Source organism: Silurus meridionalis, chromosome 21 (assembly GCF_014805685.1).
Source record: "Silurus meridionalis isolate SWU-2019-XX chromosome 21, ASM1480568v1, whole genome shotgun sequence".
NCBI classification, from domain to species: domain Eukaryota; kingdom Metazoa; phylum Chordata; class Actinopteri; order Siluriformes; family Siluridae; genus Silurus; species Silurus meridionalis.
The window spans coordinates 5839147-5855346 of NC_060904.1; the positions used below are offsets into that span (position 1 = coordinate 5839147).

The 16200-nt window shown below is 35.2% G+C and overlaps 1 protein-coding gene across 1 annotated transcript in view; it reads left to right on the top strand.

Annotated features, from left to right (window-relative positions):
* The window catches only part of dok6 (docking protein 6), a 77784-nt gene that overhangs the window by 49034 nt on the left and 12550 nt on the right, over positions 1-16200 (top strand). The window contains exons 4-6 of the mRNA XM_046833596.1: positions 9180-9299; positions 14486-14675; positions 15758-15896. Coding sequence (XP_046689552.1) covers positions 9180-9299; positions 14486-14675; positions 15758-15896 — 449 coding nt within the window. The remainder of the gene's footprint in view (positions 1-9179; positions 9300-14485; positions 14676-15757; positions 15897-16200) is intronic.

The window sequence follows — 16200 nt, forward strand, 5'->3', positions numbered from 1 at the left end:
AGATCAGGAAGACCTTTAACGAGCTCAACCCCCCAAAATTCGAACTATTCTTCAACTTGTGCGTCTTAGAACAATCCACATGATCTCACTTCTGCATTCAACCTACTCACCAGATTTGGCTGAGATGAAATTGAAATGAAAGATGAAATTTCTAAACAAAAGGTCGCCGTTTTGACGTTATTGTGGAGATCCAGCGCAAATCGCAGAAGGTGCTTGAAATGCTTATAAAAGAAGCCTTCCAGTGCATGTTTAAGAAATGGTAGGAATGCTGGGAGAGCTGAATGATGGGAGTGGCAGGAATGCTGGGAGGTGATGGTGTGTAAATGTAGACAAATAAAGTACTTTCTTGTAAACAGAGCTATTCTTAAAACTTGTTGATACATATAGTTAATACATCTTGCAGGGAAATCTAAACCTGATCGGCTGCACAGAAAACAGTGCAATAAATTAAGGAACTCAATAAGAGAAAATACGAGAAAATATATTAGGTAATGATAAAGTGAAATTTAAAAATAGTGCAAATATATATTAAATCTGCCAAAGGAAAAAACTAATTGTATGGAATGTAATGAAGTATGACTATAACAAAACCAAAAACAGTAACAGTAACATTTGGGTTGAGGTCAGAGCTCATTAGCAGGCCTCTCAAGATCTTCCACTCCAACCCATGTAAAGCATATCTTCATGGAACAGGTTTGGGCCTCCTTGTTAAAATGAAGAAAAAACTATTATTGTTCCAAGGACATCTTATAAATTTGTGGGCCTCCAACATTTTGACAACAGTTTGGGAAGAACCACTTCTGGGGAAATCAAGACTGGAGAAATCAAGTGTCCAAATACTTATGCCCATATCATGTTATTCTAAAAACAATGTGAGTTCACGGTGTATGAGTGTGAACAGTGTGCATGACAGGGATAATTATACGCCCTATTCTCATCATCGACTTTTTTGTCACCCCGTCTTGGGCTGTTAATTTGCCCTTGTTCTAACACCCCATGCACACACGCACACACACACACACACACACACACACACACACACACACACACACACACACACACCATTTTATTGTGAGGAGGAGGATGTAGAGAAAAATGCTGGAAGAAATGATGAATAACCTCCCAAGTGTTCAGGACAGAGCATACGTGTGTGTGTGTGTGTGTGTGTGTGTGTGTGTGTGTGTGTGGTGTGTGGGTGTGTTTGTGTGTGTGTGTGTGTGCTGGGTTAATGGGTGGGTGGGTGGGTGTGGTTGAATAGACTTTAACACTATGTAGATTTCCTGTCATTACCAGAAGTTATTTAAATTAAAATTTAATTAAAAAATTCTTGTTAAATATTTTTTAACTGCAGCTAGTCTGCACCTTGCCAATTCACTTAGCCAGAGGTGTTGCTATGGGTTTAGAGACACTCTGTAAATTAGTTATTGTTTAATAAAATCTAACCTCATGAAATCATAAGATTTGACTGATATGTTTGTCAAATATAGATAGATATTGATTATAATAGAGTATTGATCTATATTGGTAATGTAAACCATGTTTGGATTTGACAGATAAAGAGATATATGTCAGATACTTGTACGTATATTCCCCGGCTACATATAGTCCCATGAGCAAATTCTACATTAACATCTACATTATGTGACAGTAGTTTCGCATAGTAACTAATTTCATAACATGCATGATGTTACACAATATATTAAAGTATATGCATCCTGAGCCTATAAATTAAATTTTCCACATATATTTTGGTCAATTTGCAGCTTGTGTAGCAGAACAGATTTACTGTCCTCTGAAAATAACTTAAAGCCATAATTCTTAAAATAGCTGGCAACAAAAGTGAGTACACCCTAAGTGATAACAGTTGTATGTCGCTTGAGCCACATGTCCTATTCATCACGTTCATTGTTCATTGACCAAACAAATTTGTGTATTTTGTATTAAAGCAGTTAAAATTTGGTGCTTTGAGTAGAATTCTCTCATACTGACCACTGGATATTTAACTCAGCACCTCATGATAAAGATTCTCTGAGGATTTGAGAATTAGAATTGTTACTCTCCACATCGATGGCCGAGGCTATAAGAAGGTTGGCTCAGCTCAGCTTCTAACATTGATCAAAAGGTCTTAAAATCCCACCACCACTAAGCTGCCACTGCTGGGCCTCTCAACTGCTGTTGTAATGAGATAAATGTAAGTTACTCTGGATAAGGGGGTCTGCCAAATGCTGTAAATGTAAACCAATGCTCATGATGCTAAATTAACTTTTGTTGTACCAGGCCCTTGTGGAATTGTGTCTTATTAGTAATATATTCTGGGTTGTGTTTTTTTTTCCCCTGAGGAAAAATGTGTTCACTGAGGCTCACATGATGGCAGATTTGACTCTCAAGGGCTTCTCACTGTTACTAGCACAAGTGTGTGGTATTTGCCAATTGAAACTTGATTGAATATTCTATACAGCCATCAAACTTCAAGAAAACAATCCACCAATTATAATAGTTTTTGGTTAATATTTTCTAAAGTAGTTGAGTTTTTTTCTTTTTTAAACATTTGCTTAAATGCAGCAATTTACAAGAAAATTTGGCCAGACATTGCTATAAACTCAAGAAAGGTACAATACAATAAGATATTATAATATTACAAGACATGAAATTATATTTATTAAACTAGAATGACACAGAAAAAAAATTTAACCCCACTAACTGAAATTGTATTTTCTATACTTGTATAGAAATGTATTTGTTTGCAATGACAGCTTCAAGACTCTTCCTGTATGATCAAACTATCACTCACAGTGCTCATGTGGGATTTTGGTCTATTCTTCTTAACAGAATGTCTTTAAATCTTGAATATGCTCTGGAGGGCCCTCTTGAAAATCTTGGACTCTAGTTTCCTTTATAAATGCTCTATTGGGTTAAGTCTGGTGATTTATTACGCGTTCCAACAACTTTATTTTATTCATCTGGAACCAATTCAGAGTCACCTTTGCAGTAGGTTTTGAATCGGTGTCCTGCTGGAAGTTCCACCTGTGTCTCATCCTCTTCCTGGTGGATGGCAACAGATTTGTCTCAATAATTTCCCAGTACATTGCTCCATTCATCTTCCCTTCAATAATATGGATTCTGCCAGTGGCATGAGAAAGAAACATCCCAATACCATGATACTTCCACCTTTAATCTTCCCTGCTGGTGTAGTATTTATTTTTTTTGTTCAAAACCATTTCTATTGTAAATGTTGTGGCATTCTTGCCAGAATGTTTGATTATTTCTTGTCTGATCAGAATACAGTCTCCTATCAATTCACAGACCTTTCCAAATGTTGTGTAGCAAAAACATGCTCAAATAGCCTTATCTTCAATAATGAAGCTTGGTGGTGGAGCACATTGCCTATTGTTCTTTCTATGACATCTGCTGCTTCCAATTTTACTGGAGCACTTTCTGAATGGTCCTTGGCTTTTGGCATATTGTTGTGACTTGTTTCTGACCCTTGATCAGAAATCTTGTGAGGAGCTTCTATGCATTGCCAGTTGATGATGATCCACTTCCATATAAAAACCCCAATAGTGCTCACAGAAGAATTTGGGAGTTGTGAAATCAATCATCACCAGTTATATTGTTATAAATAACAATCATCTTGTCACAAAGGTCTTGGGAGAGCTGTAGTAGAACTTTTATGGATTTTATTATTTATCTGTGTAGATTTCTAAAATGAATTGAAATGTCTGTTCAAAATATCATTAATTGCTGCACTGGAACTGTGTTTTATAAAAACAATGTTGGCGGGTTAAAAACTTACAGTGCATCCAGAAAGTATTCACAGCTTTTCACTTTTTCCATGTTTTATGTTACAGCCTTATTACAAAATGGATTTAATTCCATTAAATAATCACATAATGACAACCTTAAAGTAATTTGTTTGAAATCTTTTTGAAAACAAATTATTAAAAATAAAAAACAAAAAAATCACATGCACATACTGTAAGTATTCACAGCCTTTGCTCAATACTTTGTTGAAGCATCTTTGGCACCAATTACAGCCTTCAATCTTTTTGAGTATGATGCTACGAGCTTGGCACACCTATTTTTGGGCAGTTTTCCCATTCTTCTTTGCAGAACCTCTCAAGCTCCATCAGGTTGGATGGGGAGCTTCGGTGCACAGGCATTTTCAGATCTCTTCAGAGATGTTCAATCAGGTTCAAGTCTGGGCTCTGACCATAGCCACTCCTTTGTTATCCTGGCTGTGTGCTCAGGCTCATTGTCCTGTTTAAAGATGACCTCTTGCACCAGTCTGAGACCCAGAGCTCTCTGGAGCAGGTTTTTATCAAGGATGTCTCTGTACATTGCTACATTCATCTTTCTCTCAATCCTGACTAGTCTCCCTTGATACAATCCTGTCTCTGAGGTCTACAGACAATTCCTTGGACTTCATGGCTTGGATTGTGCTTTAACATACACTGATAACTGTGGGACCTTATATGGACAGGTGTGTGCATTTCCAAATAATGTCCAATCAACTGAATTTACCACAGGTGGATTCCAAACAAGTTGTAAAAAACATGTCAAGTGTGATCAGTGGAAACAGGATGCACCTGAGCTCAATTTTGAGTGTCATGGTGAAGGCTGTGAATACTGTACATGTGATTCTTTGTATTTTTTTTAATCTTTAATAAATTTGCAAAGATTTTAAACAAACTTCTTTCATGTTTTTGAGGAAAGTAATGAATTGAATCCATTATGGAATAAGGCTGTAACATAACAAAATGTGGAAAAAGTGAACCATAGTGAATACTTTGCAGTGTATTTTCCACAATGTAGATAAAAATCTACCAATACAAAACAAGATTTAGACTAACCTTGAAACCCCAAATATAAAGCAACATGTAGTAGACAAAACCTCCAAATACAAAACAACATGGAGACAACATCTCCTAATACAACATGTAGATAAAACGTCACAATATAAAACATCAAGACAAAACCAACCAGTTGAAAACAGTATGTGAGACAAAATATCCCTTTAAACAGAAACATGCAGACGAATCCCCCCAATATAAAACATGTAGACAAAACCTTTTAACACGAGACAAACAATTTAGACAAAAGCCTCTAATACAAGATAAAACATAGGAAAAACCTCCCAGTATAAAAAAAGTATTTAAAACAAAACAACCCAGTACTAAACAAGACAACATGGAGATGAAACCTTCAAATACAAGGCAACATGGCAACAATACCTCTCCAAAATTAAGCAACATGGAGGCAGAACCTACAAATACAAAAATATGGTGATAAAACCTCCCAATATGTGTATACAAAACCTCAAAATAATAGACAAAACATGAAAAAAAAATCTCCCAATACAAAACAACATCAAGAAAAAAACTCCCAGTATAAAATAACACAGATGAAACCTCTCATTAAAAACAACATGGCAACAATACCTCTCTAAATGAAACATGAAGACAAAATACAAAAAATATGGAGATAAAACCTCCTAATATAAAACCATATGTATACAAAACCTTCTAATACAAGACAAAACAATATGGAATAAAACCTCCTAATGCAAAACAAAATCTAGACAAAACCTCACAGTATAAAACAGCATGCTAAACAAAACATTTCAGGAAAAAACAACATAGAGACAAAACCTCCTAAAACAACATAAAAAAAACAATTTTAAGATAAAAACCTCTCAATTCAAACCAACTTAAAGACAAAACCTCCCAGTATAAAACAGTATTTGAGACAAAACCTCCCCAGTAAAATTAATATGGAGACAAACCTCCAATAAAAGAACACATTTAGACAATTTCCCAAATTAAATATAAACATCTAGACACAACCTTCCAGTATAAAACAAACTCAAATATAAAAGAACCCAGAAGTAGTACACTATATTGTCTGAATATTGACAAATCAGCTGCAAGAATTTTAAATCAACAGGAAACAATCCCATAAAATAGACTTAAGGCTAAAAAACTGTCCCGGTAATATTTAGCATAATCGTACACACAGCCTGTATAGATTTATGTGAGTTATTTAAGCAGCATTACACTAATTACTAGGGTGTAATGGTGCATGTATTCAAAGTGAAAGTATTTGGGCTTTTGGTAGTGCAATCCTTTTTACATGCGGAACATAGTTAAACTCTGAATTCCCTCAGGAAGGTATTAAGTGGCGGACCGAGAGTTTGTTTATTCTCTGCTTTGCACTTTAAATGCATTTTTTGAATTATTATTATTAAGCTTGTAAACATACACAACAATGCCTGAGGTATAAAAAAGGAACTAAATTTAGCGCAGTGTCACTATGGCTATTCACTATGTACCGGAAATAAGATTTATTTATATATGCATGAAAACGCTAAAGTATCCATAGCACTGTATCTGTATTACCCAAATGGGGACTAACCAATGTAAACTATTCAATTGAATGTTTTCATTTATTTAATTTTATTGAATCAATTTAATCAATATAGTAAAAAAAAGTGTATTGCATTAATTTAATTTAATCTGTTTTACGTTTATAAAATATTATAAAATTTTATTTTAGATATTATTTAACCATTATTTATTTCAAATTGCTTTAAAAATGTAAACTGTTCAATTGTTGATCATCACAAATGTTAATAATAATAAACTACTTTAATAAAAAAATGTTAAGCAGTTTTATGTTTTGCATTATTTCTCAGTGTTCTGAAATTGAACCGATCCGTGACTTAAAAACCAAGGTGCATACCGAACTGTGAATTTTGTGTACCATTACAGCCCTACTAAGTACTGTGCAACACTGAATTAAAAATCAATATTAAAATAATAAATAAATAAATAAATAAATAAATAAATAAAGGCAGGATAAAAACATGAACAGTGCAGAGGAACATGCATTAAATGTAGCCTTGGCAATATTTACATGTGTAGAAGTCAAAAAGTGCACACTGCGGTATTTATACATTGTGTCTCAGTGTGGGTAATGGTACCATGGAGGTGGATGTGGAAGAGGGTGGCTGTTGTTTATAAATCTGACAGCCTGGGGGTATAAGCTGTCACAGAGTCAGGATGTTTGGGCTGTGATTCTCCGGTACCGTTTACGAGACTTCGTGTGTGTGAACAGTGAGTGGGCAGGATGGGAGGGATCACTGACGACAATACTAGCCCTTCTGCACGCTATCCTGTGGTGGATACCCTGCAATGAGGGGGAGAACTGTCCTTATAAAATCTGTGAGGTTGTGTACACTTAACTCTTTACTAAATATAGGCAGAGTTTACAGAGATTGTGCAAGGACGTGAAAAATCATAGCTGAGACCTGGTTAGGATGCTGTTCTTTTTATATTAAAGAAGTCATAATAACCATATAATATTCTAATATATATTTACCATACCATATTAATAATGTTTATCAGCATTAAATCAATTTGTAATTATAATACATTTATCAATAGGTCGTTTTGTTCTATGTACTATCATTATCAACATGAATACAGAGAATATGGAGCTTTAAAAATATAGCAGGGATAAAATAATTACACAGGACAAAATATCCAGTCATCTGGCACTTTTTACATTTTTCATGTAATTATCCAATCAGTCAATCAGGCAGCAGGAGTGCGTTGCATTAAATCATGCGATACGGATCATGAGCGTTAATGTTTATATTAAACATCCGAATGGGGAGAAAATATGATCTTGGTGACTGAGTGACCTGGGTTTTAGTGCCAGACAGGCTAGTTAGAGTATTTCAGATTTTTTTTGCACCCATGACTGGGTGAAAAGAACAAATCACATCTAGTGAACTGCAGATCTGTAAGCACAAACACCATATGGATTAAAGAGTTCGGAACTGAACGGCCGTATTCTACAAAGCAAGTATACAGCAAGCCAAATAATTAAGCTTTACAACTGTGATGAGCAGAAAAGCATTTCAGGACACACTAAAGGCTACATTTTAAGGTGCATAACAGCTGTAAATCACTTCCATCGTGGTGGCTACAGGTGGTACACACTCATTTAAAATGGGGCACTGAAGATTTCACTAGGAAGACTGTCCATTATATTATACAAGTAGCTTCATTAGCTATAACGTGCCGAAGCTGAAGTACTAGCAGACTCCAAAATGTGTCAGCTGATTAATTAACAAGAGAACTGTTTGCTAGCAATGGGGATTAGCGTGCACAGAAGCACTTCAGTCAAGTAAAAAACTGCAGCTTTAACTTAGTGGCAGTAAATAAGATGTTTGCCAAAACAGTAGGTTGTATTGAAAGGTGATATGGCCAAGGTTTGCAACAGAACCCAGCACACTGAAACACAGTGGAATATTTCAGTTCAAATAGCATGAAATGTGTCATGCTGAGTTGAAATAAATTCAGAAATGCCCGCCCAAAAAATGTGCGGTTTTAATTAAGACGATTAATTGTGCAGTGCTGCCACGAAGCAGAAGAAAAAGCAACAGCGCTCCATCATTCTGATGAAGTGTTTGTTTATCCAATCTTCCACTCGGTGAACCTTCAAAATGTGTGTGTATGTTTGTGTGTGTGTGTGTTTGGACACAATTAAAGGTCAGTGGTTTTTGAGAAGGAGATTAGCATAATGTGAAAACACTGTGATTTGTGTAGTCTGTTTGGTTTGACAGAAATGCATCATTTCACTAATTCACTCATCCATACGTCATGTAAAGGAGCGTTTAGGAAGATGCGACAGTAGCAGCAGTTCTGAGAGAATTCCACATGCTCAGTCTGGTGAATCTGTGATTTTTGGCGATGTTGAGGGTCGCTAATATGGCTAAAGCCACTGCAGTTTACATAGTGATTGTTGCTAGGTGTAATTCTACATTTTTTGTTTCGCTTTTATAGGTACTCTATATTTTCTGTAATAATAGACATCCTGGCTATGTGCTAGCAAGCTACTCTACATCGTTCCCTAGCTATATTTTGCAGTTTCGCAGTAAACAACAACGTCATGTATTTTAAAAGCCAGCACTCAAAATAAAAGTTGAACAAATACCAAACTATAACATTTACTATGATGATGAGGAGGAAGAGGAGGATGTCGATAATAGACATTTAGTTTATTTGTTTTATTTGATCACATTTAAAATGCCATAAACAATTAATGTTGTTACTATTTGTGCGTGTTTTGTTCCTGTCTGACCTGTGTGTGTGTGATTTGTGTGTTGTCCACAGAGTTGGAGGCAGAGGAGTGGTGTAAATTGCTTTGTTTGGAGTGTTTGGGCAGTCGGATCAATGACATCAGCCTGGGCGAGCCGGATTTATTAGCAGCAGGAGTGCAGAGGGAACAGAATGGTGCGTGTTTAATTAAGCAGTTACTAATGAATTCTTTGATGATCAACACGTGTGTGAACACCAACCTTTATGAGTTATAAATGACCCAATTATGAAATGCTAGTCAAACCCGAGCTATTTTAAATGCGTTGCTCGAATAGATTTTAAAATTGAAAGGATGATAGACAGCATATTTCGGGTTTAAATGATAACACAAGGCACAGCAGATGATACAAAGTGTTCTACAGAAGTGTGTACAATCGTTTTGCTGCGTTTAAAGAAGGTTAAGCGGAGAAAAAACCCTGGGATATTGGGTTAAAACATTTGTTTTAGTGCTGACAAGATACCCCAAAAAAATAAAATGGCCATCACTGCTTTATAATCTAATACTGATTACTGTGGGTCAAATTGTGTCTTAGCAGTTGCTTGTGCGTTTTTTTATACAATACGTCTCAAAGTACAGTGATCCCCCGTTTGTTGCGGTGGTTACGTTCCAAAACTAAACGATATAGGAAAAACCGTGAAAAACAGACGCCACCCCTAAAATGCTATTTTATGTACAGTAATCGCTCGCCACATCGCGTTTTAGCTTTCGCGGTCTCACTGTAACATGGGTTGTAACACATAGAACATGTAACACATGGAACATATCTAATTTTGTTTTGCAGATTTTTTGCTGATTTTGTGGTATCCAGGTGATATTGTTAAGAATTATTTTAATAATATTCGCGGTAAAATAAGCATTTTCTAGCCTAAAAAACTTAGCTTTCAGAAGAGCTCTAATGCTCTTCTTGGGTATGCAGTACATTCATTTCACCTCCATCATCATTAGTACTGCACACTTAATTCATCATCTTCATCATTCAAGTTGGATCTTCACTGGTGAGTACCCATATCGAATTTTTTTATGTTGATATTACGTAGGTTTGAGAATATTGAAAGTGTTTAAAAGCAGAGGAAAGGGTTATAAAAGTGTCTGGACGGTTTATAAAGCCTCAAGATATACAGGTATTCTGTATACTGTACTGTTTACATATTACTGTATACGGAGGTCTGGAACATAACCCCCCCGAGGGATTACTGTATACAGTACTTTAAAATATTAACATTTTACTTCATTTTATAACTAATAAATATATATTTTTTAATAAATTTCATTATTTCTACATAGAACTTCATAAAACCAATTCCCTTCCAGCTTTTTTGGTCTATCGTGCTTTCCGTGAGAGAATAAAATCAGCAAAACAAATTAGTTCTGTGGCAAATGCAATTTCGCGATAAACCGGGGACGCGAGATTCGAACCGCGTCAAAACGGGGGATTATTTTATTCTATATGTCTGTGCTTGAGTTGTTTTTTGAGTCAAATATGAGTTAAACCAGCAGGAAGAAAAATCTTTTCAATTACACCATGCAGTCTGAACGCTTGTATTTACAGTTCAGTTTAATTCAGAAAACGTATCGAATTATATATGTATAAAAAATATGAATGAACTGAAAGCAATAGTTGAATGTACAGATATTATGAATGCAATGCCCGAATTTTTGCTTTTAAAAACTTTCGTACATTTTGTTTGCTCTCCACAAATTTACGTTCAACCTTCTTGAACACACTTCTTATTGCTGTGGGGGGTTTAAAGCACTTTATTCTTATTGGCTAGTAAGCTTTAGATCAGCAGCTCCCTATAACAGAAGTAGAGAATTTCTGGATTCGGTTTTTGTTGTATAGTTATAGTGATTGTACTTTTTTACTGAAAGTGATGTAGTTTTTATTTTAGTTTGTTATTAACACTTTACTTAATGAATGACATACATAATAAATTGGAAGTAGACACTTTTTAAATGCAAATGTTGGAAAACGTTCTGCATGCGGTTCATTATGTGGTATTAAGCGGTTCATTAATTTACGAATGAATACTGTAATTTTGTAAGAAATTCATTTCCACTACAAAAATAAACACAATTAAACTATGCATCCCGGAACCGTCCCTCAAAAATCTTTTGCAGAAACATCTTCTGCCTGAAGCTGTTGATCCAAATCTAACTAGCCAATGATTGTAAAACATTTAGCCCCGCCCCCATGAAAGGTTTGTGTTTAAACAGTAGATGCAAGCATGCAGAGCGCAAAAAAAGCACGAATTCCGCATGCATAAAATGGAAAGTTGTGAAAAAGTAATGGTAAAGAATGAAAATAGGAAACCTGTGAACCATGAGTGCTGATTCATTTGAGATTTTGTCACGTTATTGATTTTATTGCATTTGGGTTTTTCTCATCGAGGTAATGTTTACAGTTAGATATGAAGTTTGTGGGACAAATGAGTGTCATGTAAGGACTAGGAGCGGATTCAAGTGTAAAATATCCTTAAACACACAATAACTAAATACAAAATAACTCAAAATCCTGTCAACAAAATCTTTGTTTAGAGCTAAAATACACACCAATCATGGGTGACTGAAAAATTTGCACAAACTGAAATGTTTTTAGTCTTAATGTAGAGTAAGAGCATGTGCTGTTTCACCAGGGCTTCAAGATGAAATACTAAACTGATATTCTTTGGTAAACGTTTAGCCGTGAAGTTAATATTTTTGCTCGTTATATCTCTGTATCACATCTATTAAACAGATAAACACGTTATCGGCGCAGACAGAAGAAATTTTAATCGCAGCTGAAAAATTATACTTGATTACACCGCATTTAAGAGTTTTTTCCTTTCCATAGCTCTCATAGATATCAGATTATTTAAATTATGTTATATTTCTACACCAGATATGTCTTGGTTGATTGAGTACTAAAGACAGAGTGTACATTTCATTTTTATCCAAACTATTCCTTTAACCTCCATGAGCATTCTGAGGGTGACAGTGGGAGGAAGAACGGAGCTACAGATGAAGAAACCAACAGAGGATGAAACACCTTGCCAACACTGTGAATCATGAGTTATTTTTATACCTGGCAGGCTGGGAATTTAGATTTATAGTAAATATTAGGGCACAATATAGACCCTATGTTAAACCCCAGATTCTTCTCTTTATTTTCTTTTTTCTTCTTATTTATCTTTCTCTTCTTTTTGTTTTTTTTCCTTTGTCTTCTTTCTCTTTTTTGATCTTCTTGGCATTTCTTTTTCTTCTTCTTTTCTTTTTTTCTTCACTTTCACTTTTCTTCTTGCTGTTCTCCTTTAGTCTCTTTCTCTCTTCTATTCTTATTTCTTCTTCCTCTTTTTTCTACTTTTTCGTCTTGTTCTTTGTCTTCTTTCCTTTTTTCCTCTTTTTCTTTTCTTACTTTTTCTTCTTCTTTGCATTTCTTTTCTTCTTCTTTTCTTTTTCTTCACTTTCACTTTTCTTCTTGCTGTTCTCACTTTTCACTTTCACTTTTCACTTTTCTTCCTTATTCTCTTTCTCTTCTTTTCTTATTTCTTCTTCCTCTTTTTTCTTCTTTTTCATCTTGTTTATTGGCTTCTTTTTTTCACTTCTTTTTACTCACTAACATAAATATGACAGAAACTAACAGAAATATGCAATGAGAAAGAACAAAAATGCTCATATAAACACTATTCTTTGTTAATAAAGGTGCTGTATTCTCTGTGGCTAAAGCTCCCTGACCAGGAAGTAGAGACTTTGGTGGATTTTGGCAAGCTTTCTGGATCTAGCTATAGTGTTTGTGCTTTGTAGTGAAATTTCTTACTTAGTATCTTAGTTTGTAATTAATATTACAGGTTCATAATATTCAATACTTAATGAACGAACCGCATAATAAACAGCTTACGGAAGTGAAGAGACTTCAGTGGTGTAAAATTTGGAAAGCATTCTGGAGGCAGGTGATTAATTATGAACTAAGGTTAGGAAGGAAGGAAGCAAATAAAACTATAATGGGAGCTGCAGAGCTTTATCTCACTAGCCAATGAGAGTTAAGTGCTGTTAAGCCCTGCCCTTCACAAGAGATATAACGTTGCCTAAATAAAAAACGTAAACATAAACTGTAGCGTAAAAGCAAAAAGTGTAAACATATAGCATGATTAGCGAAAAAAATTGTTTTTTTTCAAAAACATGTTACATTATTGCCAAGGTGTTCACTGTTTTTACTTTCAGAGTGTTTTTCTTCTTTCTTCTTATATATTTTTGTTCATTTCATGAAAAGTTATGTTTAATATTTAATATATTGTATTCCAAACAAAAAAGTCTCAGCGCTAATCTTACTGGCCGCTTAGTATATAAGCTAATTTGCATAATATGCTACAATTTATGATTGCATACAACACTAAAACAACATACAAATTTTAGATAAAAGTAACAATACAATCCTTAATAATTATTACAAATATTTGAAGAGTTTTACATTTGTTAACAAGTTATGTGAGGGTTTCTTAGCAACAATATGTCAGATCAAGCTGTGCACTACATTGTTTGGCTTATTAATATTTATATTTACGTCATTTGGCATATCTAGCCGACTTATAAATTATTTCATTTATACACAACTTGAGCAATTGTGGGTTAGGGCCCTGCTCAGGGGCACCGCAGTGGCAGCTTGGTAGTACTGGGATTTGAAATTTCCACTCAGAAGTCCAATTTTGCATGCACATAATTAAGTGTGGCATCAAATAAAATACCAGTACAAAAAAAGCATTATTCTCCAGATATTTTTATCTTTTTCGGTTCTTTCATATGATTTTTTTTTAAAGACAGAGAAATATTGATTAACCTTCATAAGAAATGTCAGTGCTCTGAATCACATTGTGCTTTCCACAGGAGCATTTTTCAATATGAACTCGGATTGAATTTGAACAAAAACAGCTATGTCATGCCTTTTCTTTGAAAAAGAAATATTTGCCGTAATTAGCGATGATTCACGTTGGTTAAGCACTCGAGAGCCTATTTAGAACTAATTGAAATGGCTTAGTGGAGTCCAGTTTTCATTTGCCATGGCAACGGCGGGTTGACCTTCATGTGGCTGACTTACATACAAGCTAGACTAGGTCAAGAGTGGAAAATGGCATAGCAGGAAAATAATAATGTTTGATTGGGTTGTCTGTGGAACCATTGTTGTATTTCTTCTCTCTGATCTTCTTTATATGAACTTATATTGAAATTCTCACTGATGTTGCCATACAGTTTTTCCATGCAATCTGAGAAAGGATTAATTATTAATATATATTTTGTATATGCCAAAATGATATTTTATTTTATATTTTAATATATTAATTGTCTCCAGAGAGGTTTAACGTATACCTGATGCCCACCCCTAATCTGGACATATATGGGGAGTGTACGATGCAGATCACGCAGGAGAACATTTACCTCTGGGACGTCCATAATGCCAGAGTTAAACTGGTCATGTGGCCTTTGAGTTCGCTGCGACGGTACGGACGAGACTCCACATGCTTTACCTTCGAATCCGGAAGGTAAGCGTGTGTTTTTATGCATTCTGTAAGTATCGTATATAAAAATATTTACTTCAGGAATGAATAAAAGTTTACAGCTAGTTTGGAGAACATCTATCCCAGTGATTATGTTCACATTGTAACATTGGTGTAATATTTGCCGACTTTTTACACACATACAGTATCTTAACTCTGAGTTGTTCAATGTCTTAGAGATATGTGTTGATGTAGTGTTTGACATTATGTCAGGACATGTTATGTACAAAAATATAGAAAATTACTGTGTTGAGGAGTGTACAATAAATGTAACTGAAACCCCAAGGACATAAAATGAGCTGTATTTCATCCTTGTAATGGAAATATAGGACGATATTTGTTAACTGTTAAGAAATAATCTGGGACAGTGAAGAGAAAACTACAGAAGGGTTACATTTCGGAATACCATTATCGAGGAGATTTTTGTCCTTGTGGGGACATTTGACTTGCCCCCACGAGGAAACCTTTTTTTTTTTTTTTGCATAATTGACAAATACAAAATTCCTTGAATTTCCTTGATGTTAAAGTTTAAATGAGATAGAAGCATAAATTGGCTGCATGAATAATTATGTCAAGTCAAGTCAAGTCAAGTTTATTTGTATATCGCTTTTCACAACAGACATTGTCTCAAAGCAGCTTTACAGAAATCAACAGTCAAGGTGAATGGTGTGCATTTATCCCTGATGAGCAGCCATGGCGACTGTGGCAAGGAAAAACTCCCTTAGATGTAATGAGGAAGAAACCTTGAGAGGAACCAGATTCAAAAGGGGAACCCATCCTCATTTGGGTGACATCAAGACTTTGATCATAAATCTTTCAACAATACAGAACACCGGAGAGGGAGAACTAACATGAGCACTGGAGTATAGGATTATAAGTAAATGTTCTTTCAACAGTCTTTGGTATAAAAGTAGGAGCTACTGAGCAACATTTGTGATCATCACAGATCCAGCATCAGCTTCTCCATTCCAGAGCCTTTAAACACTTCAGGAAGTCCAAAGTCAAACTCCAATTATGGCACCAGAAGGTCATAAAGATAGTAAGACAAATACGTTTGTGTTTTGCAGGATGTGCGATACAGGAGAAGGATTGTTCACGTTCCAGACGAGAGAAGGAGAAGTGATCTACCAGCGAGTTCACTCGGCCACGTTGTCGATTGCCGAACAGCATGAACGCATGATGATGGAATTTGAGAAGAAGTCACAGGTTATTGTGTTTATTTAGCAGTAAGAACTGCATTGGTACCATTCTCTACACCCCAAGTATAAATTGGAGATCATGTTTTTGGTCCCTTTTCAGATTGATATCAATCACATTGTGAAATAAGTAGTGGTTAATGATCAGTGGACACATTAGTGTTACAGATTGATACCCAATACCACTTCTGGTTCTGATGGAGCTCTTTTTTAGGTTCATGTGTTGATTAATTGCAATGCTGTTCTCTATCGTGGTGTACACTGACCGACTTGAATAGGTGTACCGGTTTGAATGCGGATGATGAAGTCGTGGT